Below are 25,075 nucleotides of genomic sequence, written 5' to 3'. Positions count from 1 at the left end.
ACACAATACATTAAAACTGCACAGTAGTAAAACAAGATAAAAGAACACGCGTTCCATTGAAGGAAGATAGTATTAAATAAAATGCAAATAGAGGAGAGTAAAAGCCCATTGATGGATCCAGAATGAGTTATAAAGATTAAATCTGTATGAAGTATGTAAAATTATCATGTGAAAGTAGTGATGTGTCGATGAAGCTTCATGAAGCAGTGTCATATTGTTCAGAGGACAGTAGGGGGTGCCCTCATCTTAAAAATGATGTGAGGTTTCAATAGAATAACTTTTTAAAACAATAGATTATAAAGCAAAGAGTGACAACTAGTGGACTCAGGAGATAATGACACTGTTTCATGAAGCTTCATCGACACATCACTACATGAAATTATATTATTTTTTTATTTTGGGAATATTATTGTAAATTAAGTACTGATGGATTATGAGCAGATGATTTATATTCTTATAAAAAATAATTGGAAGGAGAAACTATACAAAAAAGACAAATTGTTGAATCAAAACTTTAAACATGAATGTGGAACGATAGATAAACCTACGAAAGTTTGTGGAGAAAATAAAGCTAGTTTGTCAGAAATACACGATCAGTGTTATGGTTTTCCGACTTCATGAGGGCCACAAATACAGTGAACAGTAGTGATGTGTCGATGAAGACGACAGTGTCATTATCTCCTGAGTCCACTAGATGTCACTCTTTGCTTTGTAATCTATTGCTTTTGAAAATTGCTATTGAAACCTTACATTATTTTCAAGCTGAGGGCGCCCCCTGCTGTCCTCTGAAAAATATGACACTGTTTCATGAAGCTTCATCGACACATCACTAGTGAAAGGGCCTGAGATCGCACTTCGTGCAGATATATGCTCAATTCTCTCCAGCATATTTCTCAAGGAGAATCCAACCACAAACTATTTTGAACTTGTTCTCTCTCATTCTTTGCGTCACTGAACTGAACCATAACAAAAAAGGACTGAATTACTGGCAAAGAAAGTTGTACCTCTTATTCCTGAAGTACCATCGACAGAATTCCTCTGCCATACTCTTAACACGACTGAGAAGAAATCCTCTCTTTGCGTATTTATACTAAGTAAACATTGATGTCTGTTTCTGGAGTCGATGGGAAAACCAACGTTTGTTTCTCTCTTGTCTTTGAGCAGCTGCTCCGTCCATTTACTGTCGGTGTCACGAGCAGAGTTATATAAAAGCTCAGAACTGGACTTTCTCCAGAAGATTTCAATGGTAAAACTTGTGTAACGATCATTTTACACAGTCTTCAGCCTGAGATGGGCTCGTCCTGGTGCTTTTATATCCCACTGTGACCCTCGTAAAAGTTGAAGATAAAATTCAGAATAAAAGGGAGGGAAGAATGCGTGGGTGGAGAAAATTTTAATGATGTTCGCTGTAACATTGGTGCGGTTAAAACGACGGTCATATTATCATTGAAAATATTTGAAACATGCTCAAATATTGTCGTATAAAATATCGTCTGTTGATGGGAAATATCAAGTTTTGAAAGGTTATAACGTTGTTGTTATCGCTTGGAAACTTAAAATATATATATCTTTGTTTTTTCTCTTTCACTCCCTCCACAAATCACTATATCATCATCAGACATCATCATCCAAATCTGTCGATATGATTGAAGAAACTGAAATAATAAGAGGAGAAAAAAGTTTCATTAAACACAAACATAAAGCAAGATATTAAGAAATCAAATTCACACAGTACTAGTGATGTGTCGATGAAGCTTCATGAAACAGTGTCATATTTTTCACAGGACAGTAGGGGGCGCCCTCCGCTTAAAAATGATGTGATGTTTCAAAAGAATAACTTTTCAAAGCAATAGATTATAGAGTAAAGAGTGACATCTAGTGGATTCTGGGAATAATGACACTGTTTCATGAAGCTTCATCAACACATCATTAGTACTGTGTGAATTTGGTTTCTTAATAACTTGCTTTATGTTTGTGTCGAATACTACACAGTAACACAAAATTACTAACATTTCGATAACCTATAGTTGCAACTAAATGTATTCTGATGAGTTTTTTGGTGAAACAGTTTCCTGAGTCCACTAGATGTCACTCTTTGCTCTATAATCTATTGCTTTGAAAATATATTCTATTGAAACCTGACATCATTTTTAACTACTACTACTACTACTGTCCTCTGAAAAACATGTTTCATGAAGCTTCATCGACACATCACTATTTTTACGCACAATAAAGTGTACACAAAATGTTTTTTTCTAATTGCATGAAACAAACAAAAAGATGGATATTAACATAGTACAAATAAATCGTTAATCAGGAAAATAAGTGATATGTGAAGAGTGAGTGATTTAAAGGTGTAGTTAAAGAAAAGAAAATTGTATTAATTGTATAATAGAATAAAATTAAAGCTGGACCAATTGTTTATTAAAAATAGTAAAAACGAAGTTAAATAAAATCCTTGAGTACAGATTATTTAACATAAACATCCTAAAATATACTAGCAGCAAATGTGTGTGAAACAAGTTACTTGACTCTTTGTCTGTGAAGTATTAAGTTCCATAAACGCTCAAACAAACCTCATATAATGTAGCAATATAGTACTTTACGTGCGTACGCTTGAAACTGACCTTTGTTAGTATTTGTTGCTCCACAATCATCTATATGACGTTTTTTTATTCCAGGAAATGACATGAAACATTTACCCAGTCTAGCTGAGTCTCAGTCGCTCTCGAAACGACGGTGCTTCAGAAAATATAAACACACTCGTACCAGAACAGATCGTCCATCCGGACACAAACATGCTCTTACAGCAGAATCTCGCTGTGTAAGCAGTTTTGTCATCAGACTTCTATTCTTCTATTGCTCCAGGACCTCCAGTGTGGATCATCTCCCTCTTCTTTCGTGCTGGTCACTTCTTCTCCTTTTTTGTTGTTTCTCACAGGAAGTTCTTGGACGGCGCTGGATCTTGGCACCGATGGATTCCGCTTCAAGGCCAAGGTGATCGGCGTGGACCCGGTGCCCTGTGCTGCAGGAGAGAAGATGTGTTGGGACTCCATGATGAAGCTGAAGGTGCAGAGCGAGCAGAGAAAACAATATAAAAGTCGCCCCATGCAAAATACTTCCTTCTTTACCCTCTGGGTCAAGGTGAACCCAAAACAAATGAAGAAGCAACACAAGGGATATCACAAACAAGTTTGTTTTCATGCCTTCGGGTCACCTTGAACCAGAAGCAATACAAGAGATACCACAAACACATTTGCTTTCGATTCACCTCGACCCAGAAGCAAGACAAGGGATACCACAAACGCATTTGTTTTCAGGCCTTCGGATCACCTTGACCCAGAGACAGCACAAGTGATACCACAAATGCATTTTTTTTCATGCCTTCGGGTCACCTTGACCCAGAAGCGACACAAGGAATACCACAAACTCATTTGTTTTCATGCCTTCGGGTCACCTTGAACCAGAAGCGACACAAGGAATACCACAAACTCATTTGTTTTCATGTCTTCGGGTCACCTTGACCCAGAAGCAACCCAAGGGATGCCACAAATAGATGAGTTTTCATGCCTTCGGGTCACCTTGACCCAGAAGCAACACAAGGGATGCCACAAATAGATGTGTTTTCATGCCTTGGGGTCAGCTTGACCCTGACGATCCAATAGAGTCCAACATCTGTTTAAGACACACTTAAATCAAGACTTAAGTTTCTCTATTAGTTTAAAGTTACAGAAAAAAAACATCATGTTGTGAACATGTGTTAGTTTTCATGCAAATGTCACGATTGAATTCAACAGATTCGTTCAAATAATGGAGATGAAGTGATTTCAAAGGAAGTCATTCGTCTGTAAATGTTTAGTCTCGTTCGACATGTCGTTCTTCTCTGAAAACTCTCAGAGCACATTTCTTGGTAGTGATGGGATGTTGAAGATCCATCTGGACAAGTGTTTGTGGGAAAGTTGCTGCAGAGGAAGAGGAGGACGAGGAGGACGAGGAAACCTCGAGTCTGATATCATGCAACTCCTCCAGACCCCCGGATCCCAGGAGCCTCTGAGGAGTTAGAAGTTCTGGTCCACGGCCAATGAAAATATGCATAATTGGATCGAATATTATAAGCGATATTAAAAAAAATTGAATTTTAAAAATCAGCCTGGACGGATAAATCAAAGGTGGCTTTAGTGTCGGAAATATGAGGAGAAACAACAAAAGGTATTACTAGTGATGTGTCGATGAAGCTTCATGAAGCAGTGTCATATTTTTCAGAGGACAGTAGGGGGCGCCCTCATCTTAAAAATGATTTGAGGTTTCAATAGAATAGCTTTTTTTAAAGCAATAGATTATAGAGCAAAGAGTGACATCTAGTGGACTCAGGAAATAATGACACTGTTTCATGAAGCTTCATCGACACATGGTTAAACTGCTTAAATCAGGGGTCTTGAACTGAACTGGTCTCTTGTTGAGACTGGGCTGGAGGTTGGGGGGTCTTTCAGCAGTTTTTGTCTGACTGTCTTATAACTTATTTTGTTGTTTAATGTTTTCAGGATTTGTTTTATTTCGTGGCCATTTTGTCTAATTTTACCTGTTATTTTATAGTGATGTGTCGATGAAGCTTCATGAAACAGTGTCATATTGTTCAGAGGACAGTAGGGGGCGCCCTCATCTTAAAAATGATGTGAGGTTTCAATGGAATATCTTTTCAAAGCAATAGATTAAAGAGCAAAGAGTGACATCTAGTGAGTAAGTAAGTAAGTAATATTTATTTATATAGCGCTTTTCCAGACCAGGGTCACAAAGCGCTTAAACAAACAAAACAATACTCAAAAAAGTATATACTTTAAAGATCAAGATAATACTGAGAACAACACAGGAGTTCCAGAAAATCAAGGAAAAGCCTGAACAAATAGAAACGTATTAAGATGTTTCTTAAAGGAGTCAGTAGATCCATCAAGCGCAAAGAGAGAGGAAGATTGTTCCAAAGCTTAGGAGCAACAGCCTGAAAAGATTTCTCCTCAAGAAATAATGACACTGTTTCATGAAGCTTCATCAACACATAGATTGGGTTGGGTTGGGTTGGGTTGGGTCAGATCGGATCAGATCAGATCAGATTATATGGACATTATTAATCCCTCTGGAGATCTCCTACGGGAAAGGATGTAGTTTCATAAAAACAAGAACAAGAACAAAGTTCAGATAAAAGAACAAAGTGCAAGGGATGACAAAGTGCAATTATAAAAACCATAGATCAAAGAAAAATAAATAGTAAAGAATACAGCACGAGCATCTCACAACTTTTAGGAATGAATGTCAAAATGTTTGTCGTGTGTGTTCAGGGAATCGAAGAGGCCACGAGGAAACAGGGCAAACACAAGCAGAGGATTTGGTTGAAGGTTTTACCGACTGGACTGAGGCTTTACGACTGGAGGAGCGGGGTGAGTTACAGCCGATGAAGCTTTAGTAGAGGCAATTTTCAACACTTTTTGGTAAAGACTGTTTTGTTAAGGTCAAGATGAGAAGCTCCAGTTTGGATAGTAAAACATTTCCCTCTCAAATCGATGCGAGGTTCACATGGAAACAGAAGATTTGACGACAGAAAATAAAATGTCAAAGGCTTTTGTCGTTAAATCTGTGTGTGGTCGACAAGAAGTATGACGTGAGGAGACACTTAGCTTTGGCTATTTTAATCTTTTCTCGTTTCTATCTTTATAAATAAATACTGGTAAAGAGGCTTAAGTGTGTCCCTCAGGAAATGTAAAGTTTTATTTATTCACCCAAAATGTCACTCATTTTCTACTCACCCTCATGTCGACTAAGGGTTGGGATTATTTTCAAAGTAATCTGTTGCTTTTTAGAGTTATAGACAAAAATGTTTGTTCATTTTAATGTAGCGACTGGAGCTCAGTTGTCTTCGTCAAAAAAGACCAGAGACAGTAGACAGGAAGCGCTCCCAATATTCACTGAGCGTATTTCCTGTCTGCGTAGCATGTTAGCCTTTTAGCTTCTGCTACAAACAATCTTAAAATAAAGAGTTGTGTAATTTTATTCTGAAATAATTTAGTCTTCGACTCAAGAGGGACGTTACAGACGAGCAGTATGGAGGTGTTTGGATGTTTTTAAGTGTCTTTTTGGACGAAGACAACTGTGCTCCAGTCGCTACATTAAAATGAACAAACACTTTTGTCTAAAACTCTAAAAAGCAACAGATTACTCTGAAAATAATCCCAACCCTTAGTCGACATGAGGGTGAGTAGAAAATGAGTGAATTTTAGGGGAACTATCACTTTGAGTTCTAGCGCCCCCCTTAACTTAAGCTTTGTTCATTTGTAAGGAAAATGCATTTTTATTTCTAATGACGCATTTACCAAATTCCTAGTTTCCCCTGATATGAGAGAAAAATAAACCAAAGCCAAATATATATTTACGCTGTGGAACTTCGGTTCTTCGATAGAGGACACTTTGAATAGACCCTTTTTTTTCAGTCTCTATGATGATATTCTTGTGGTTCCGTCTCGTTCCAGGTTCTGCAGCATGAGCACGAGTGGAGCAGAATCAGCTCCCTGACCAAAGACCAGAGCGACCCCCGAGCTCTGGCCTACGTCTTCCAGCAGAGGGAGCAGTCCTACTGCCTGTTCTACATCAAGATGGGCACCCCGGTAACACCCCCCCCCCCCCCCCGAGGAAGAGCGGATCAAACATATGAATAACTATGATTCTATGAAATGTTGGACCAGGCTGATCCTGTCCTGGAGGTCATGAAGCAGGTCAGGGTGACGCGGGAGGGAGGCCAGGATAGGACGGACGCCCAGGTAAGTAGTAGTGATGGTGTCGATGAAGCTTCATGAAGCGGTGTTGTATTGTTCAGAGGTCAGTAGGGGGCGCTCTCAGCTTAAAAATGATGTGAGGTTTCAATAGAATAACTTTTCAAAGCAATAGATTATAGAGAAAAGGGTGACATCTAGTGGACTCAAGAAATAATGACACTGTTTCATGAAGCTTCATCAACACATCACTACTTAATACTCAATTAAACTGCTTTAATCAGGGATCCTAAACTAATTGGGCTGGAGGTTGGGGGGTCTTTCAGCAGTTTTTGTCTGACTGTCTTTTTTAGCTTATTTTGTTGTTTAATGTTTTCAGGATTTGTTTTAATTCGGGCCATTTTGTCCAATTTTACGCGTTATTTTATAGTGATGTGTCGATGAAGCTTCATGAAACAGTGTCATATATTTCAGAGGACAGTAGGGGGCGCTCTCACCTTAAAAATGATGTGAGGTTTCAATAGAATAGCTTTTCAAAGCAATATATTATAGAGCAAAGAGTGACATCTAGTGGGCTCAGGAAATAATGACACTGTTTCATTAAGCTTCGTCGACACATCACTACTAACAAGACTAGTTAGGATGACGTCATTGATTTGTTTTTCTTTTTTAATTCCAACAGACGCTCGCTCTGCTGCCCCTGGAGGTGAATACAAACTCCATCACTGTATTATTGTGTTGTGTTTTCATCCTGTGATTCATAGACGTCTGATCCAGAGCACGTGCTGAGTCCGGACTCCACACCGAACCAACCAGAACACGTGAGTTCAGGCTTAGAAAACTCACTTTCACAAGGATCCATGTTCTATATCGTCAATAATGTTCTTATCAAACCGGCAGAAAGAAAAAAAAAAATCTTAAAAATGATCAATTAAACTATTGTTATTTTAAATTAAATTATCTTAAAATTATTATTGTATTGTTGTTTATATTCATAAACACTTTTGTGAAATATGGACAAAAAAATTACATTTTATATGATAATACTTTTTTTTTTTAACGTAATTTGACAAAAAGGAAGAGGGAGTTGAATTATTTACGCTTTTGTTAGCACAGGGTCTAGGTTGTATTATTATTATTATTATTACAGGTATTTATGGAAGACAGGGAGGTCGATGACCTTGACCCAGAGACAACACAAGGGTTAATAAATATTACAAAAAGGTAACATTAAATTGTAGGTTAGCTGTCAGAAGCTGTTCTATAGGCATTATATTTTGATATATATATATATTCGATTGGCAACTAATTTTCACAAGGATCCATCTTCTTTACCGTCAATGTTTTTCTTATCAAACCAGCACAAAAAAACCCCAAAAAAACTTCTTAAAAATGATCGATTAAATGACATTATCTTAAAAATATTTGTGTTTTGTATTGTTATTTAATTAATAAACACTTTTGCAAAATATGAACAAAAAATATACATTTTATATAAAAAATACATGTTTTTTTTAATGTATTTTGACAAAAAGATAGAAGGAAAATAAGGCACTAAAACTCAAAATTGTTTAAAATATTAACCCTTGTGTGAGCTCAGGGTCAGGGTGACCCGAATGTATTTTTTGGTAGACATTGTGTTGTCTCTGGGTCAAAGTGAACGACCTCCACCAATGCATATGTATTTATGGAAGCCTCGGAGGTCCACCACCTTGACCCAGAAACAACACAAGGGATACCAAAAACACATTTGTTATCTTCCTCTCCACAGTCCACTCTCAGAACGGAGTTAATGCAAGTCTTTTCCGTCCCGCTCCCCGATCCGATGACTCCCAGTGAGACCACCAACCCAGTGGAGAATCCTCCAGTTTGTCCCGAGCCGGGTGAGGTTTTGTTACACCCTCTGACAGAGTTCAAGGGTCATAGGGGGGGTCTGCGGACACGGAGATGTCTACATACTAACTTTCTTCCTAATCTTTATTAGTTTAAAACTGTGATTTTTCTCATCCTCTCCCAGAGCTTCCACCTCAACCAATGCTCTCCAACAACCAGATCCTCTCCATGTTCACCCCACATGCCGTCAGAGGGGCTTCCCCGTACCCCCCCGCCAACATGCCCTGGGGTCAGCAGTGGGCAGGTGGCCCCGGGGCTCCCTGGCCCGCCGTGCCCGGGGCCGTGGCAGGATGGGCACCACCAAGTGTCGTCGCTCCACAGAGTCAGCCTCAGTCTGGAGGTGCGGCCAGTTATCCAGCTGCGCCCCCTACTGGTGCAGCGTCCACACAGGCCACCGTGAACCAGAACCTGCTTTTGTGAGAATCTCAGTGAATACAGTTGGTTTTTCAACATCTATATCCTCGCACTCTATACAAGAGTTTCTGTTATATACAAAGAAAAGTGAATTCTTCACGCCAGGAAGTCAAGTTTGAAAACCAGCGTTTGTTGTTCGACCTCCTTCTCGAGACCACCTCAGTCACTTCCTGGTTTGCTGTAGGTTAACACATGTCACCACTTGTACGAGGATACTCGACCTCGGCTGGACATGAAGCCCTTCGCTCTCATCCTGCCATAGAGAATCAAGTAAACATGGTAGGAAATACACATTTAAAATCAACAACAGATCTTTGCTTCACTTTTACTCTTACAGAACACATTTAAAATGTATGTTTTCAGCTACTTTTCTTCTTAATAATTGTTTAACATCTAGATCTAAAAAATAATTAAAAAAAATTAAACATGTTTAATAGAATTGTGAAAATAACATTCCTTATTCCTTTACTTTCTTCCGCCATTTTCTAATCGATCATTTCTGACGCGTTAAAAAATACTTTTTAATTCCAGTGCAACATGTTTTTCGGTAATTAAATCTAAATTAATATATTTCTTTTTAATTATCAATGTTGTAATTGCAGGCTTTAAGTTTTTAAAAGATGCTTTTTAAATAGTGATTGGTTTCCCAACTCACAGAATTCATCAGTGTTGTTTGCAATGATGCAATATTACTGCAATATTGAAGTACTTTACAATCAATCAGTCAACTTTTTTCATGTTTCTGTAACAATTAACTTGCAACATTGCGTTGCTGAGTTTAGTCATTTCAGTGCAACCCACTCACAAACCTGACCTTGACTAAAAAATCGACATGCGGTTCGGCGTCGTCTGGTGGTTGCTATGACAACGGGGGCTGGATGCGAGGCAAAGCTTTTACCGTGTGGTTTTCCTTTTCGAGCTTCCTGACATTGCAAATCGTTTAAAAAAAAAACTGTTCTAAAATAGTCAGTGCTTGCTGGAAACTAATGTCAACGATCAACAAATGTTTTCAATCAAACTGGTGAAATGACTCGCTGACGGCGGCAGAAGATGTGAGAACAAAATGATGGAAGTTCTCAGGTGTCCACAAAATAAGAAGTTGATCGATGACTACACAAGTATCTGTGCGAAAGGTTGTCTGTATACGTTACACAATCAATCAATTAACAAGTGTCGTGTCCAGGCAAGAGTCCAGTGATGTGTTCATATCTAGAGTCCACTAATATTCCCTCATTCCTTTTGAAATTCACCTTCATTTGTTTATCGTAGTTCATCTCAAACGTTCCTGCAAGTAACTTTCCATACAGTCTTTTTGTCGAACCAGATTCTAAATATACGGTTGTTGCCACCTTTACTTTCTGAGTTCACGGAAAACCTATGAATAAAATTTTGAAGTTGAATTTACTTGGTCTATAATCTTTATTCATTATCTGTTGCCTATTCCTTAATTGTGGGTCAATTGCATTGTGGGGGGAAACCAGTGTCTTATGGGAAACCCACATAAACACAAGTTGTTCAAAGGTAATCTGATAGGATTTTGGTAGTGACGCGTTGATGGAGCTTCATGAAACAGTGTCATTATTTCCTGAGTCCACTAGATGTCACTCTTTGCTCTATAAGCTTTTGCTTTGAAAAGTTATCCTATTGAAACCTCACTTCATTTTTAAGATGAGGGCGCCCCCTACTGTTCTCTGAAAAAATTACACTGCTTCACGAAGCTTCATTAGCAAGTCACTAAATTTTGGTAATTGGATTGGGTAAAGTCTTGAAAATGGCTTGTTCAAAAGGTAATAAAGACTCTGGAATTGGGTTAAATCCAGTTAAAACGTGTTTGTTAGTAGGATCTGGATAACTTGTATCTAAAAAAAACTGTATTATACTGATCCTAAAAGGGGAATACAAGGGGGACTTCAGGTAGTAAATGTAGTAAAATCTTAAATATGGTTTATGGGATTTTTTCGTATATAACTTTATTCAGATTTTGGACTTCATTTGTTAAAGAATAACTATCTTTTCCCCATGAAATTGTCCCCCAGAGTTGAATTAAAAGTAAAAACTAGTGATGTGTTGATGAAGCTTCATGAAACAGTGTCATATTTTTCAGAGGACAGTAGGGGGCGCCCTCAGCTTAATAATGATGTTAGGTTTCAATAGAATAGCTTTTCAAATCAATAGATTATAGAGCAAAGAGTGGCATCTAGTGGACTAAGGAAATAATGACACTGTTTCATGAAGCTTCATCGACACAAAACTAGTAAAAACTATATATTCAATATTTTTGTCCTGATACTGTCAATAATAGTTTCCCTTTCTTCTTTAATTGAGAATACTTGAATCTTTAAGAGTTTTTCAAAATATGGCCATTTTTAATGTACTCAAATGAGTGGTCATAAAAAAGTCCTAAATATTTTCATTGAAAAAATAAAAACTCAAAGGGACCCCACTTTTTTACCCCTATAATCCGGACTGGTAACTGTGAACCTGAATCAGGGTAATCCAATCCAATGATGGTTTTAAAAAAAACGTGTATAAAAATAAAACGTAGAACCTGATCGTAGAAGGCAAAAAATGGGATTTGATTTTAATTTTGATCCAGATTACATTTTTGATCAACTGGCCCGGTGGAGATGCAGGTAAAATGGAATCAAACCCACGATAATCTTGCAGCAGTAACCACGTGTTGCTTTCATCGCTTCAAAACTCACAGGAAACTTGCATAGTTTCTAATTGCAGCTGCTTGAGATTCAATGCTTGTGACTCCAGAGCAGGAAACCGTCTTCCTGCTCGCTGCATCTGAAGAAGAGTCGGTGGTTTGACGGCTGCCTCGCTCTGCTGCGAACCAACTTCCTGTCCCAGAACGCAGCTCCAACTCTTGTCGCTGTCTTTGTCAGGAGAAGGAGAGCGTGGACGTCAAGGCTCTGGCGGCCATGTTCAACTCCACCCTGTACCCCGGCGGCGGAGAGAGAGCTTCGCAAAGATCCCCCAGACCGCAGCACGTGGCGGACCCTCCCATCCCTTCCCAGCAGAGACCCCAAAGACACAACACCGCAGCAAAGTTCGCTCCTCGTCCGCCTCAGACACCCCTCAATCCTCGGGGCAGAGCCTCCTCCCAGATACTGCACTCCAACACCAGCGACAAGAGGTCGAGGGGTCATCAGGGAGGCCAGTACAACGCTCAGACTTTGGACCAAGCAAGGTTCTCCAGGACCCCGCCACTCCAGGACAAGCCTAGGCAGAGGAGCTCAGGAGACGTGGCTCCGCTACGGAAGCCTCTCCCCCCATACAGACCTGCACCCCCTAAACCGAAGCGTCCTCCCAACGTCAACCTGGAGCCTTTTCGGAGGATTTTGCCAAGAGATCCTGGACGTAGAACCAGCAACGGTGAGTGAATACGATCCGTCACCCAAGAATGTCCAACGTGTTCTGAAGGAAATAACATGTTATTTGTGTCACATAACAAGGTGGCAATGTTTAGTCAGTCAGGATATAGATAAAGAAAATATATTTTTTACAATAAAATACTGAATTATGCTGACATCGCATCATCATCAGCATAGAGGAAAGCATACATGAAATTAAGCCACGTACAGGGGCCGTCAAAGTACACTTAGTTTTAGGTATATGTACGTAATAATCAGGTACAAATCAATTTCCTGAAGGAGACCGCCTGAGGGATCAATAAAGTTTTACCTTACCTTATAAAAAATACAATTAAAGTTGAAATATATAAATAAAGTTAAATCAGGTGAGTTGTTGACCCTTAGTGACCTACAACCTACTGACCTCTGAAGTGAAAGTTTTCACCAGAATTAAATTAATAAATCGGTTACGAAATGCACAATATAAGCTAAATGTTATTGTACTATTATTTTAAGGATTTGTTATAGAGGTTTAAATGATGCCGTGCATGCAATAGAATGGTGATATTTTTTTTGTTAAGAACTGTATTTTGAAATTTCTTATTTTGACTATTGTTTTATTTGTACGACAGCTCAAGGACGGGATTCTTTAAAAATGTGTTTGATAATCTATAAGAAGTTTTATCAGGATACTGAAATCAAGGGTTGATATTGTTGCTGTTATTATATAATAATAATGACTAAGATGAAATCACCAAAATGAAAATAAATGTGTAGTTTTAATGTGTCACTGTTTTCAAAATATATAGTTTTAAACAAGTTATATTTTTAAGAATATATTTTATTGAGTATTGTTTTGATTGTTTAAGCGCTTTGTGATTCTCGTCTGGAAAAGCGCTAGATATATATAAATTAATTACTTATTAAATATTGCAACACAGATGCTATGCTAAGCTACATTAGCCGTTTTTTTTAATATCCACAGAAATTGAATTGTCTTTTCCTATAGTTATTATATAAAACAACAACAATAATCTTTTTACTGACTTTCTCAAAAAAAACATTTGTATTTAATTTAACTTTTTGAATTGTTTTTTCCCAACAGAACAAATAGAAACAGCAAGTGGACTGACGAGTCCGCCGGCGCCGCCACGAAACATCAAACCCAGAAGACAGACCGTCTCCCTGTGAGTTAAAACTCAACTAAAACTAAACAATGAGTCCTAAAGACAACCTGGGAAGTTTTGCAAAAGTTCTCTTATGTGTATTGGGGAAAAAAAACCGACACTTTTTAAACCTAAAGTGCAAAAATAGTCACGTGATCCATGTTCTTGGGTGTGGCTTAGCTAGGCTAGGCTATGTTAGCCGCTAATGTTGCTGCGCTTATCTATGAAGGCAACACTAATACCATGAAATCACCATAATAAATATAAATGTGTAGTTTTAATGTGTCACTGATTTCAAAATATTAAGTTTCAAAACAAGCGCAACACAAATGGTATGCTAAGTTTTATTAGCATTTTTTTTATATCCACAGAAATTGAATAGTGTTTTTCTAAAGATGTTTAAATGATTATCGCCAGAAAAATGTCTATATATCTTTATGACACAAGTTGTTCTCTCTAACAGGGACGATGGGAGGAACCCGGGAGTATTAAACGGAAATATGAGTGTCAGAAGAATTGGTAAAACAAATTGTGGCTTTAAAAAATGTTGAGATGACTGCGTCACATGATCATGATCACACGAAATATGTATAATAATTGTTGGTTTCACTCTTTTACCAGAATCCCAGAGTGACAACAACAGCCCGTTTATTGACAATGTAAGTCTTTTACGAGGAAAATTGTGCTTAAAGTTGGAACAATCTGATTTATTACCATTAATCTTGATTTATGGTCAGTATGTTTTTGTAATGGATCTTCAAATATGTGATTCACAGGATGAAAGCCAGATTTATGAGTTTGATGAGTAAGTTTTCTCCTCCCTCGCTCAGAGTCATGACAACAATCATTGTAACTTGTAATATATACAGTAATACAGTAATATATAATTAAGATAAGGATCATTAACTTACTTATTAACTTAAATATATTTCTTAAGTTATTATTGTTGTGTCACAGTTGAATCATTTTTAAACCTTTCAGAATTGAGGAGGAAATGGAGTTGATAGACCATCAAAGAAAAGAGGCCGAGATTCGAAAAATGTTTCAGGTAAGAAATAAAAAAAAGCTTTGATGTTTTCCAGTGACGGTTTCATGATGTTTGATCAATGTTCTCTCACCCCTTGGTAGCTGGGAAATACTATAGCTTAAGTTAAACATAATTAACAAGAGTTTAAATCACAAGGGCCAACCGTCTTCAGAAATGGATGGATGGATGGATGGATGGACGGATGGATGGATGGATGGATGGATGGATGGGTGGGTGGATGGGTGGGTGGATGGATGGGTGGATGGATAGACGGATAATGAATGGATGGATGATAGATGGATGGATGGATGGATGGATGGATGGATGGATAGACGGATAATGAATGGATGGATGATAGATGGATGGATGGATGGATGGATGGATGGACGGACGGATGATAGATGGATGGATGGATGGATGGATGGATGGATGGATGGATGGATGGATGGATGGATGGATGGATGGATGGATGGATGGATGGATGGATAGATGGATGACGGATGGATGGATGGATGGATGGATGGATGGATGGATGGATGGATGGATGGATGGATGGATGGATGGATGGATGGATGGATGGATGGATGGATGGATGGATGGATGGATGGATGGATGGCGGATGGATGGATGGATGGATGGATGGATGGATGGATGGATGGATGGATGGATGGATGGATGACGGATGGATGGATAGACGGATGATGAATGGATGGATGATAGATGGATGATGGATGGATGGATGGATGGATGGATGGATGGATGGATGGATGGATGGATGGATGGATGGATGGATGGATGACGGATGGATGGATGGATGGATGACGGATGGATGGATAGACGGATGATGAATGGATGGATGATAGATGGATGATGGATGGATGGATGGATGGATGGATGGATGGATGGATGGATGGATGGATGGATGGATGGATGGATGGATGGATGGATGGATGGATGGATGGATGGATGGATTGGTGGATGGATGGATAGACGGATGATGAATGGATGGATGATAGATGGATGGATGGATGGATGGATGGATGGATGGATGGATGGATGGATGGATGGATGGATGGATGGATGGATGGATGGATGGATGAATGGACGGACGGACGGACGGACAGACGGACGGACGGATGGATGGATGGGTTTCCAGCTCACAGCAGACGATAGTTTCATAAAAACAAGAACAAGAACAAAGTGCAAATAAAAGAACAAAGTTCAAGGGATGATGTAAAGAACATATGTACAAAATGATCAAGTCCTAAAGCAAACATCTAACTCCACGTCCTGTGCAGCTGGACGAGGAGCTGGAGGTTCTTTACACGACCACAGCTCGTCACGACTGGTTCGACAACGGTCAACTGTCCCTGTGCGTTCAACAAGGAGAGACTCTGGAGATCCTGAGGGTCACGAACACGCCCAGAGGAACCTGGTTGGCTCGATCCATGAGTGGAAACTGTGGGTTTGACTCAAACATCTCTAAAAGTAGTGATGTGTCGATGAAGCTTCATGAAGCAGTGTCATATTTCTCAGAAGACAGCAGGGGGCGCCCTCAGCTTTAAAATGATGTGAGGTTTCAATAGAATAGCTTTTCAAATCAATAGATTATGGAGCGAAGAGCGACATCTAGTGGACTCAGGAAATAATGACACTGTTTCATGAAGCTTCACTTCTAAAAGAACAAGAGAAAGGAGATGTTTCCTTCCAGACGGATACATCGCCAGCACCTGTGTGGACATTGACTACGATTCATTGAAGTTTAAAATGATGTCAGGAAGAAGGAAGTCTCTGCCACCCCCCCCTCCAGATCCTCCTCAGATGGCTCACTCACCTGCCAGAGACGGGTGTGGTCTCTTTGTTTTTTAATGAACCTCAACTGTCACTCAAATGTGATTTAAAACATGTTTCTGTTTTATCTTCAGATCCTTTGATGCCAGTGGTGAGTAACAAAAATACCCTTAAAACACCATTAATAATCATTTATTTTGTGACCTGAAGGCCCGAAAACAAATGTGTTTGTAGTATCCCTTGTGTTGTCTCTGGGTCAAGGTGACCCTAAGGCCCAAAAACAAATGTGTTTGTGGTATCCCTTGTGTTGTCTCTGAATCAAGGTGACCAGAATGCCCGAAAACAAATGTGTTTGTAGTATCCCTTGTGTTGTCTCTGGGTCAAGGTGACCCTAAGGCCCAAAAACAAATGTGTTTGTGGTATCCCTTGTGTTGTCTCTGAATCAAGGTGACCAGAATGCCCGAAAACAAATGTGTTTGTAGTATCCCTTGTGTTGTCTCTGGGTCAAGGTGACCCCAAGGCCCGAAAACAAATGTGTTTGTAGTATCCCTTGTGTTGTCTCTGGATCAAGGTGACCAGAATGCCCGGAAGCAAATGTGTTTGTAGTATCCCTTGTGTTGTCTCTGGGTCAAGGTGACCCTAAGGCCCAAAAACAAATGTGTTTGTGGTATCCCTTGTGTTGTCTCTGGTTCAAGGTGACCCCAAGGCCCCAAAAAAATGAGTTTGTGGTATCCCTTGTGTTGTCTCTAAGTCAAGGTGACCCGAAGGCCCGAAAATGAATGTGTTTGTGGTATCCCTTGTGTTGTCTCTGGGTCAAGGGTGAACGACCTCCACCACTGCATATGTATTCATGGAAGCCAGGGAGGTCGCTAACCTTGACTCAGAGACAACACAAGGGTTAAAGTATTGTATAAGTACAATACAATTGTGAATACATTTCTTGTGAAAGCAGAATATCACCGAAGGGCTTGAAAAAAACCAAAGTACTTTTGTATTTCAAAATAGAAAGTGAGAGCAAAGTGTCCAACGATAGAGTGGAAAACCGGTAATAGTTGAAGACACACCAAAGAAATGTGAGGCCACCGAAATACAAACTTCCCTCATTTTCTACTCACTCTCATGTCGACTAAGGGTTGGGATTATTTTCAGAGTAATCAGATCCTGCTACAAGATGATCATCATTGAAACACACTGCAAGTATCAGTTTGCAAGATTTTAAATGAGAGACTGAAAACTTCTGCTACGAAAAAAGTTAAAATAAAGACTTATTTCAGTTTTTTTCTCGGAACAATTCCTCTTGTCGAGGCTTCAATACAAGATGGACGTTACAATCGAGCAGTATGAAGGTATTTGGATGTTTTTAAGTGTCTTTTTTGGACGAAGACAACCAAGCTCCAGTCGCTACATTAAAATGAACAAACATTTTTGTCTATAACTCTAAAAAGGAACAGATTACTCTGAAAATAATCCCAACCCTTAGTCGACATGAGGGTGAGTAGAAAATGAGAGAAGTTTCACTTGAAAAGAATTTATAGGTAAGATTGAAAAGATTGTTTCTGGCTCCCCCTGGTGTCTGTTTGTGTTAGTTTGTTTAATCTTCCTGGTAACTTCAAAAAGTCTCTCAGTACTTCTCTATTCACTCAAAAATGGCGAGAGTTCAAGTCTTGTCGGAAAATATTGAACCAATAATTACAAAGAAGACAAAATGAAAGAAGAAATAAGTCAAAATGTTATGTTTTGATGCTTTTAAAAAAAGGGGAAACTAAACATCACATGCATGGCCATGTGTCTTAAAAAAAATAACTTTGGTTAACCTGTACTGCGTCAAACATTTAAGCATTTAAAATAATATTTTTTCTCCTCAGACGACTACGACGACGTCGAACCAATATCAGGAGACCTCCCTCCACCTCCAATTGACATCTGGTGACTTTTTGCATCTGCTTAGCTCAGACAGGAAGTGTTCCACCTGTGCTCAGCGCTACAATGAAAAGTCACAGTTCATGTCCTACTTTAGTGTTTTTGCTTGCTTCCTCAACTCAGTAGTGTTTCTCTAGAGTCACTCAATTGTGTTTTTTGTAGCATCGAACCCACGACCGAGAGGGATCTGAGAAAAAGGTTCAAGGTAAGTTACGAAAAATGACGTTTTACAGAAATGAAAAAAGGAACCACAATGTGAAATTTTCTTATAACAAATTGTATTTAATATGAACCTAAATAAGGAAATTTGATTGATTGAGATGGATCAAAGTAATGCAAATATATTCTCTTCCTACTCAGTTCACGGGGCCCATCGAAGTGCTGCAGACCATGATGGTGAACCCGAACGGCACCGTGAAGAAGCCGGCGGGGAAAGAACTGGCGGTGACTCAGGGCGAAGTGGTGGACGTCATTCAACAGACCAATAAGAAGAAGGTTCTCTGTTACAACCGGATGACGGGAAAATGTCAGTGGAGATTTTTTTAAGTTTCTATTTTCCTCTTTGAAGTTCATCAGAATTGTAACTATCGTTGTTCTCGTTCAGTTCTTAAGTATTATGTTCAGTCAAAAATGACTGAGAAAGTATCTTAAAAAATCAAATGATGAAATTATCAAACAGTGTTATAAACAGCCTGTGCAACAACAAACTATTGTTCGATGTTTTTAAACCAAAGGCAAAATATTTTGTTCATTTTAATGTAGCGACTGGAGCTCAGTTTTCTTCGTCTTCATCTTCGTCCAAAAAAGACACCTAAAAAAATCCAAATACCTCCATACTGCTCGTCTGTAACGTTCATCTTGTGTTGAAGCCTCGACGTGAGAGATTGTTCCGAAAAAGGTTGAACAAGTCTTTATTTTAGGCTTGTTCGTAGTAGAAGCTAAAAGGCTAACATGCTACACAGTAGTGATGTGTCGATGAAGCTTCATGAAACAGTGTCATTATCTCCCTGAGTCCACTAGATGTCACTCTTAGCTCTTTAATTTATTGCTTTTGAAAAGTTATTCTATTGAAACCTCACATTATTTGTAAGCTGAGGGCGCCCCCTACTGTCCTCTGAATGGTAAGATGGTAAGTACAGCTAACAGAGTTGCATAACACTTTCATCAGGGCTAATCTAAAAATAAAATGGACGAAAGTTTGGTTGAAAAGAGTTTTGACTAATAATGTGAGCTGCTTTCTTTGTACTGTTGAAAAAATGAATCCATATTTTTGGCCTGGGATCTTCCACTCAAAACAAGCTCAAAATAAAGACTTTTTTCAGTTGTTTTCTTAACAAATCCTCATGTATTATTGACGTTTTTTCGGAACAATTCCTCATGTTGATGCTTCAATCCAAGAGTGACGTTACAGACGAGCAGTATGGAGGAATTTGGATGTTTTTAAGTGTCTTTTTGGACGAAGATGAAGACAACTGAGCACCAGTTGCTACATTAAAATGAACAAAAATGATTGTCTACAACTAAAAAGAATTTACCCTGAAAATAATCCCAATATTTAATGTAGATGAGGGTGTAGAAAATTCGAACTGAAATTGAGCTATCATTTTAAGCGTAGTAGGTACACTTAAATGAACCTGGATGGACGAGATAAGGATTTCAAACTACTATAATTCAGATAGCGCCATCTAGTGAGGTGTGTAAGTTTGGAGTCGTCTTGATGAAACGTCATCTTCAGTAATTCACTTCAAATCTGGGTTTAAGAAACAGTTAAACCTCAGGAACTTCCCTGCAGTATATTGTTTTGAGTCATTCAAAGCCATTTCCTGTTTGGAGTTAGTAATATAAACAAGCAAACAGATGAATAACAATAACATAACAATCAGAAACATATCAAGGAAGTAACACAGATACTTAAAAAAAATATATATATATTTTAAAAAAATAATAATAATTGCTTTAAATTTTGATTTTCTCAGGTGGTTACGTGTCCAGGAATCTTCTACTTCCTATGTGAGTACATTGTATTTTTGTCAATTAAAATTTACTGAACTATCTTTTAAACTATCTTTATTTATAGGAAAGGAGGAGTTTATGACGATGTTGACCGTCAAGTCGGTGAGTGAAGAAATCTAGGATGAATTAAAAGTTTTTAAGTCACCAAAAATTCTCCTAATTGTTTTTTTTTGTATGTCTCCTTTTTCTAGATGTGTACGACAATGAACTTTTATCACCTCGACACTGAAGGACATAAAGTTATGAAGTGATGGGAGAAAAAAAATCAAAATGGATCATATTTGTACAGAAAATCGACGCCTTGTCGTGTTATGTGTTGATATTAAAATTCTTTTATATACTGCTTGTGTAGATTCTTGTTTCGTATCGTTTAATTTAATTTTAAAGTCGGATTTTTGGATTGAGTCTGAAAACTCAAGCATCTCATATACTGGATCTACATAGAACCTGTTGTGTCTAACTTTCACCTGAGGGGGGCAGCAGCTCCCCGTTTTGACATTGAATCTACAGCCGAAGAAAAGCCTCCACGGAACCTTCGATACATCGATTGCTTTAGTCTGTTTTGTGTACAAAGTCCAAATGTAAACACCGCAAAATTATGTAGAAAGTGCGATAATAAAATATGTTTTGAGGGTAAATATTTATTTTTGGTAGAGCGAGTGTGTGTCAGACATGCAGGCCGCCGCCGAGGAGCTCGTTCGTGCGCTGGAGTCGTATAGAGGAAGAGATAAAGTTGTGAGTATTTAGATGTTTGTAGAAAAGAGGAGAAATGTATTCATCTTGATAAAATACGTCATTCTGTCTCGTCAAATCCAAAGTACTTGTGTGTAATATAACGACAAGAGAAGCTATAGAGACATGTGTCACGAAAGTTACTGTTTTATTTATAGTTACATATTTCTGTTACATTTATGACATTTCCTGCTATTTAACTACAACTTAACATAGTTTTGACAAAGATTACGATGCACTACCACTAACTAAGTAAACTAAAGGTGATGCATTTTTCTTTTGGCAGCTACACTTTTCGTTTTAATGCACTTGTTTACACATGTTTATTTGTTACACTGGATAGAATAGAATATAATGCCTTATTTGTCATTATACACAGTATAACGAAATAAGAACCCCCCCCCCCCTTCAGTGCAGAAAAGCAATACAGTAAAAAACACAATATTAAAAAATGCATTATAAATATAAATACGTTTCCAACTGTCATTTAAAAGTATGTGCATTAGTTCATGTTTGAATTTAAAGTGACAATGACTGTGGGGAAGAAACTTTTTTTTAAATCTATTTGTTCTGGACTTCATGCATCCGATGGCAACAGGGCAAAAAGAGTGGAGCCAGGGTGGGAATGTTGGTTATTAACTCGTATAGAATATAGACCAGCTGTCGACGATCATTCAAGGAAGCATGTTTTCCAACTGTTTCAGATCCGAACCATCTGTTATGGCTCTCAGCTGGTCGGAGGAGTCCTCTCACGTAAAGTGGACTCGGATGTTTCCTCGCACCGGCTCGGCAAATGTCTGCTGCTGTTTTCCGCGCAGCTCAGTCACTGCAGGACGGTGCTGCGGCTGTTCGATGACCTCTCCATGCTGGCTTACTCTCGCAGCTACGGGCTCGGACACGGGGTATGTACACATGTTGTCTTAATCAATTTGATTTTGAGATATACATTGAAAATAGTGCTCTTCTAATAACGGATGTGCAAATGTGGCCGTGTTCTATTCCAGGAGGAGGACGGGGCCGTGAGATGGATGTCAGTTCTGACCAATGTTGCCGACCAGCTGTACTACCCTTGCGAGCACGTTGCCTGGGCTGCAGATGCGAAACTGATAAGAGCCAAGTCTGATACCTGGTGGCTGCTGAGTAACATACTCTGGGCAACATCATTGCTTCTGGGAATCCTCAGGTCAGACATTTGTCCCATCAATTAATATTTGGGTGCAATCTTTCCTATACAGTATATTTTTTAATACCTATCTTGGGTCATAAGATTTGTGTCTTGCTTCCATTATGATGTCTATGTTATTTCATGTTTTACTTTCATCCAAGATGCAGTATTACCATGTTTTGAACTTATTACTTTATAAAGTTGCTCTGAAATCTGGGCAAACGAGAGGTTACTAGAGCAGAGTCCATTATGACGTAATAATGGCTTCACTCCTCCTCCAGCCAGCTGTAATCACGCCCCGCTTTGTTTACACGACGAGTCCCTTGGTGGTGGAGACTTCCGGGTTTGATAACGTGCAGTGACGGATCTCTTTGCTTGACCAATCGCAGCAGAGGAAAAACAAAGTGTTTTCAGTGGGCGGGGCTTAAGATCATTTTCTTATGTCAATATTTCCATGAAAACAGAGTTTTGAGCAAACACACACTGATGATACAATAGAGTCCAACAACACAACAACACACACTTACATCAGCACATTAGTTGAGCTTTAATATGTATAATTTTCATCACTTTATGTTGGAATTTACGCATTTTTTCTGTCCTTTTCCTCCTGTGAGGAGGCTGTAATGCATCCAGAGCACTCTCCAAAAAATGTAATTTGAGCAAGTATTTAAGCTTTGTTTGAAGTAAAAAGGTTCAAATTATACTCATCCCTACTAACCTACACTTGGTAGGTTAGTAGGGATGAGTATAATTTGAACATTTTAGTTACCAGTGCTGTTACTGATACCCTAACATTGATAGTGGTCCCTAAAAGATCCTTTCTTTCAAACCAATTTTATAAGATAAATTCCACCAGAATAAAATTATATAACGCATAGTACAAATCCTGAGTTTAATTTATCAGAAGAAGAAATAAAAAACAAACATTTTCCAGTGCTAAATAAAACTTGCTAACTAGATAAATTAACCTGATGTTCACTTTCTTGTCACTTATCAGTTTTTCTTCAGAAATATCCACACATTATCAATTTTGATCCCGAGCAGGTTTTCGAAACTTGACACCGAAAGACAAAGTATGTTTGGAAAATCGTTACTAATGAAGCATTTAATTCTGTGCCACAAAATAATATGAGTTAAATAGATTTAAGTCACATTCAACTGACAAGTATAAAAATAAGTCTTATTCCAAGATATTGAAAGACAAAATGAGACCTAAATTGCTTCTTGGTAGTATAAAAAAAACTGTCAATAGGGTGAGAAAAAATAATTGTTCTTGTATTAAGATTACATTAAATTAAAATAATAAATTTAAACTTGTTTAGATTTTTGTATTTTGCAGTCCAGGACCAACTGACTGAGGAATAACTTCTTTACCTCTGTCTGCCTTTTGAACAGTGGTCGTGTTTTGAAGAAACTCTTTTACCAGTAGTAATTGTATTGTTGCTCCATATTCCAACATGATAAATGTACTATTATTTTTGCTAAAAACAGCCAGATAAAAATATGGTTTTATATTGATATTCTTTAACGTTCTGTCATGTCTTTTTTAAAACAATAATAAATAAAGTCAAATATATATTTGTCTGGTCAGTAGACCAACAAGCTCACTTTTAAACTTGTGTTTGGTGATTCTGAGGTAAATAATAATTTCTAGTATTCATTTATCGTGCACTTCTAGGTCAGTGCGGATGCTGTTCTTGTTGAAAAAGAAGATGAAGAAATGCAAGCAAGAGGACGCAGGCAGCCGGCGGTGAGTCTTCGATGTCCCACGATTGATGATTCTGAAATTATTTATTTATTTTTTACTTCAGTTCCGGTCGATTGCGCAGAGAGATGCAGGCGGAGGTTCTCTCCATCCTCAGCAGCATGGCAGACGTCAGTAACTCGGTTCACTGGATGCCTCCGGGCTTCCTGTGGGCCGGTCGATTCCCCCCCTGGCTGGTGGGGCTCATGGGAACCGTCTCGTCCCTTATTGGTCTGATCCAGAGGAACGCTGGTGATGGAGAGAGTAGCAGCGCTTGAAGACCCTCATTTAAGAAAATGACTTTTTGAACCATTGATTATTTGTTCTTGATTTTTAATGTACTTTGATTATGATCCAGATTTTTTAAACGAGGCAGAAACACCTAATGAAAGGTAAGTGAAGTTTGTGTTGCAATGAAAAAAATGATGTTGCCAAAATTAATTGTTGTTGTTGCTAATCCTAGTCGAAGACCGGTTTTAAGACTTTAAAATCTTAGCTTAAGCTTAAGTAAAACTCACATTAGATTCGAGTGTCTTTGTGGCCATGGATCTGTCAAATTCTTATCCTTATAATCCCCAGATCTGGCATTTGTTTTGTTTAAAAGGTTTCTCTACATTATAACACAAACCCAGATGCAAGGTCAAGATATTTAATGACATTTGTGGGTTAGAAATAGTTGTTTAGTCAGTTTGCACTCATGGATCAAGTAATTTAAATTCAATGTATACTTCAAATCATGCCATTTCTGGTTCACAAAATAAAAATCCCTCAGGTTTGGAGGATTATTTGCTTCTAGTTGTTTAACATATATTCCAGTTAGTTTACTCAACATGTGCAAATATGTTGAAACCTGTCGCACTTGTTTATTAAAAAACAATCCCTCATTTTACCTTGTGGTTCCTGGTTCTTTAAAGTTAATTCACACTGGTGTATTATGTTGAAATAAAACAAACCGTTGGCATATTTGTTCTACACTACTGAGGTGGAAACTTTAACTTCAAAGTGTACATGTTTTGGTGGAGATCCCATCACTTTGTTCATCTTTTTACCCAATAAGACAACTAGGTGGCGTGGGAACGCGATGACGTCACAC

General features: G+C 38.4%; 2 protein-coding genes across 2 annotated transcripts; both read left to right on the top strand.

Moving 5' to 3' along the window:
- Window positions 1-9,220: 9,220 nt before the first annotated feature.
- Window positions 9,221-20,678, top strand: LOC148085290 (FYN-binding protein 1). Its single transcript, XM_087783464.1, has 16 exons — window positions 9,221-9,341; window positions 11,954-12,443; window positions 13,527-13,608; window positions 14,051-14,106; window positions 14,209-14,246; window positions 14,364-14,392; window positions 14,569-14,635; window positions 15,913-16,075; window positions 16,326-16,461; window positions 16,540-16,556; window positions 18,271-18,331; window positions 18,488-18,530; window positions 18,686-18,851; window positions 20,302-20,335; window positions 20,403-20,440; window positions 20,530-20,678. The coding sequence occupies exons 1-16, from the start codon at window positions 9,255-9,257 to the stop codon at window positions 20,565-20,567; spliced, it is 1,545 nt and encodes a 514-aa protein (XP_087639590.1). The 5' UTR covers window positions 9,221-9,254; the 3' UTR covers window positions 20,568-20,678.
- Window positions 20,679-20,868: 190 nt separating this feature from the next.
- Window positions 20,869-24,871, top strand: pex11g (peroxisomal biogenesis factor 11 gamma). Its single transcript, XM_087782463.1, has 5 exons — window positions 20,869-21,073; window positions 21,775-21,972; window positions 22,075-22,253; window positions 23,917-23,988; window positions 24,050-24,871. The coding sequence occupies exons 1-5, from the start codon at window positions 21,011-21,013 to the stop codon at window positions 24,258-24,260; spliced, it is 723 nt and encodes a 240-aa protein (XP_087638589.1). The 5' UTR covers window positions 20,869-21,010; the 3' UTR covers window positions 24,261-24,871.
- The last annotated feature ends 204 nt before the right edge of the window (window positions 24,872-25,075 follow it).

Source organism: Callionymus lyra, chromosome 2, assembly GCF_982586985.1.
Source record: "Callionymus lyra chromosome 2, fCalLyr1.hap1.1, whole genome shotgun sequence".
NCBI lineage: Eukaryota > Metazoa > Chordata > Actinopteri > Syngnathiformes > Callionymidae > Callionymus > Callionymus lyra.
The sequence above is the reverse complement of the archived record's forward strand: the minus strand, read 5'-3'. Positions and strand labels throughout refer to the sequence as shown.

What these genes read in the sequence shown, in the direction of transcription:
- pex11g (XM_087782463.1), top strand. Translation starts at nt 21,011, where the DNA reads ATGCAGGCCGCCGCCGAGGAGCTCGTTCGTGCGCTGGAGTCGTATAGA. An exon ending in GCTACGGGCTCGGACACGGG is followed by an intron (nt 21,973 to 22,074) that starts GTATGTACACAT and finishes GTTCTATTCCAG; the next exon opens with GAGGAGGACGGGGCCGTGAG. An exon ending in TTGCTTCTGGGAATCCTCAG is followed by an intron (nt 22,254 to 23,916) that starts GTCAGACATTTG and finishes GTGCACTTCTAG; the next exon opens with GTCAGTGCGGATGCTGTTCT.
- LOC148085290 (XM_087783464.1), top strand. Translation starts at nt 9,255, where the DNA reads ATGTCACCACTTGTACGAGGATACTCGACCTCGGCTGGACATGAAGCC. An exon ending in TGGACGTAGAACCAGCAACG is followed by an intron (nt 12,444 to 13,526) that starts GTGAGTGAATAC and finishes TTTTCCCAACAG; the next exon opens with AACAAATAGAAACAGCAAGT. An exon ending in AGAAGACAGACCGTCTCCCT is followed by an intron (nt 13,609 to 14,050) that starts GTGAGTTAAAAC and finishes TCTCTCTAACAG; the next exon opens with GGACGATGGGAGGAACCCGG.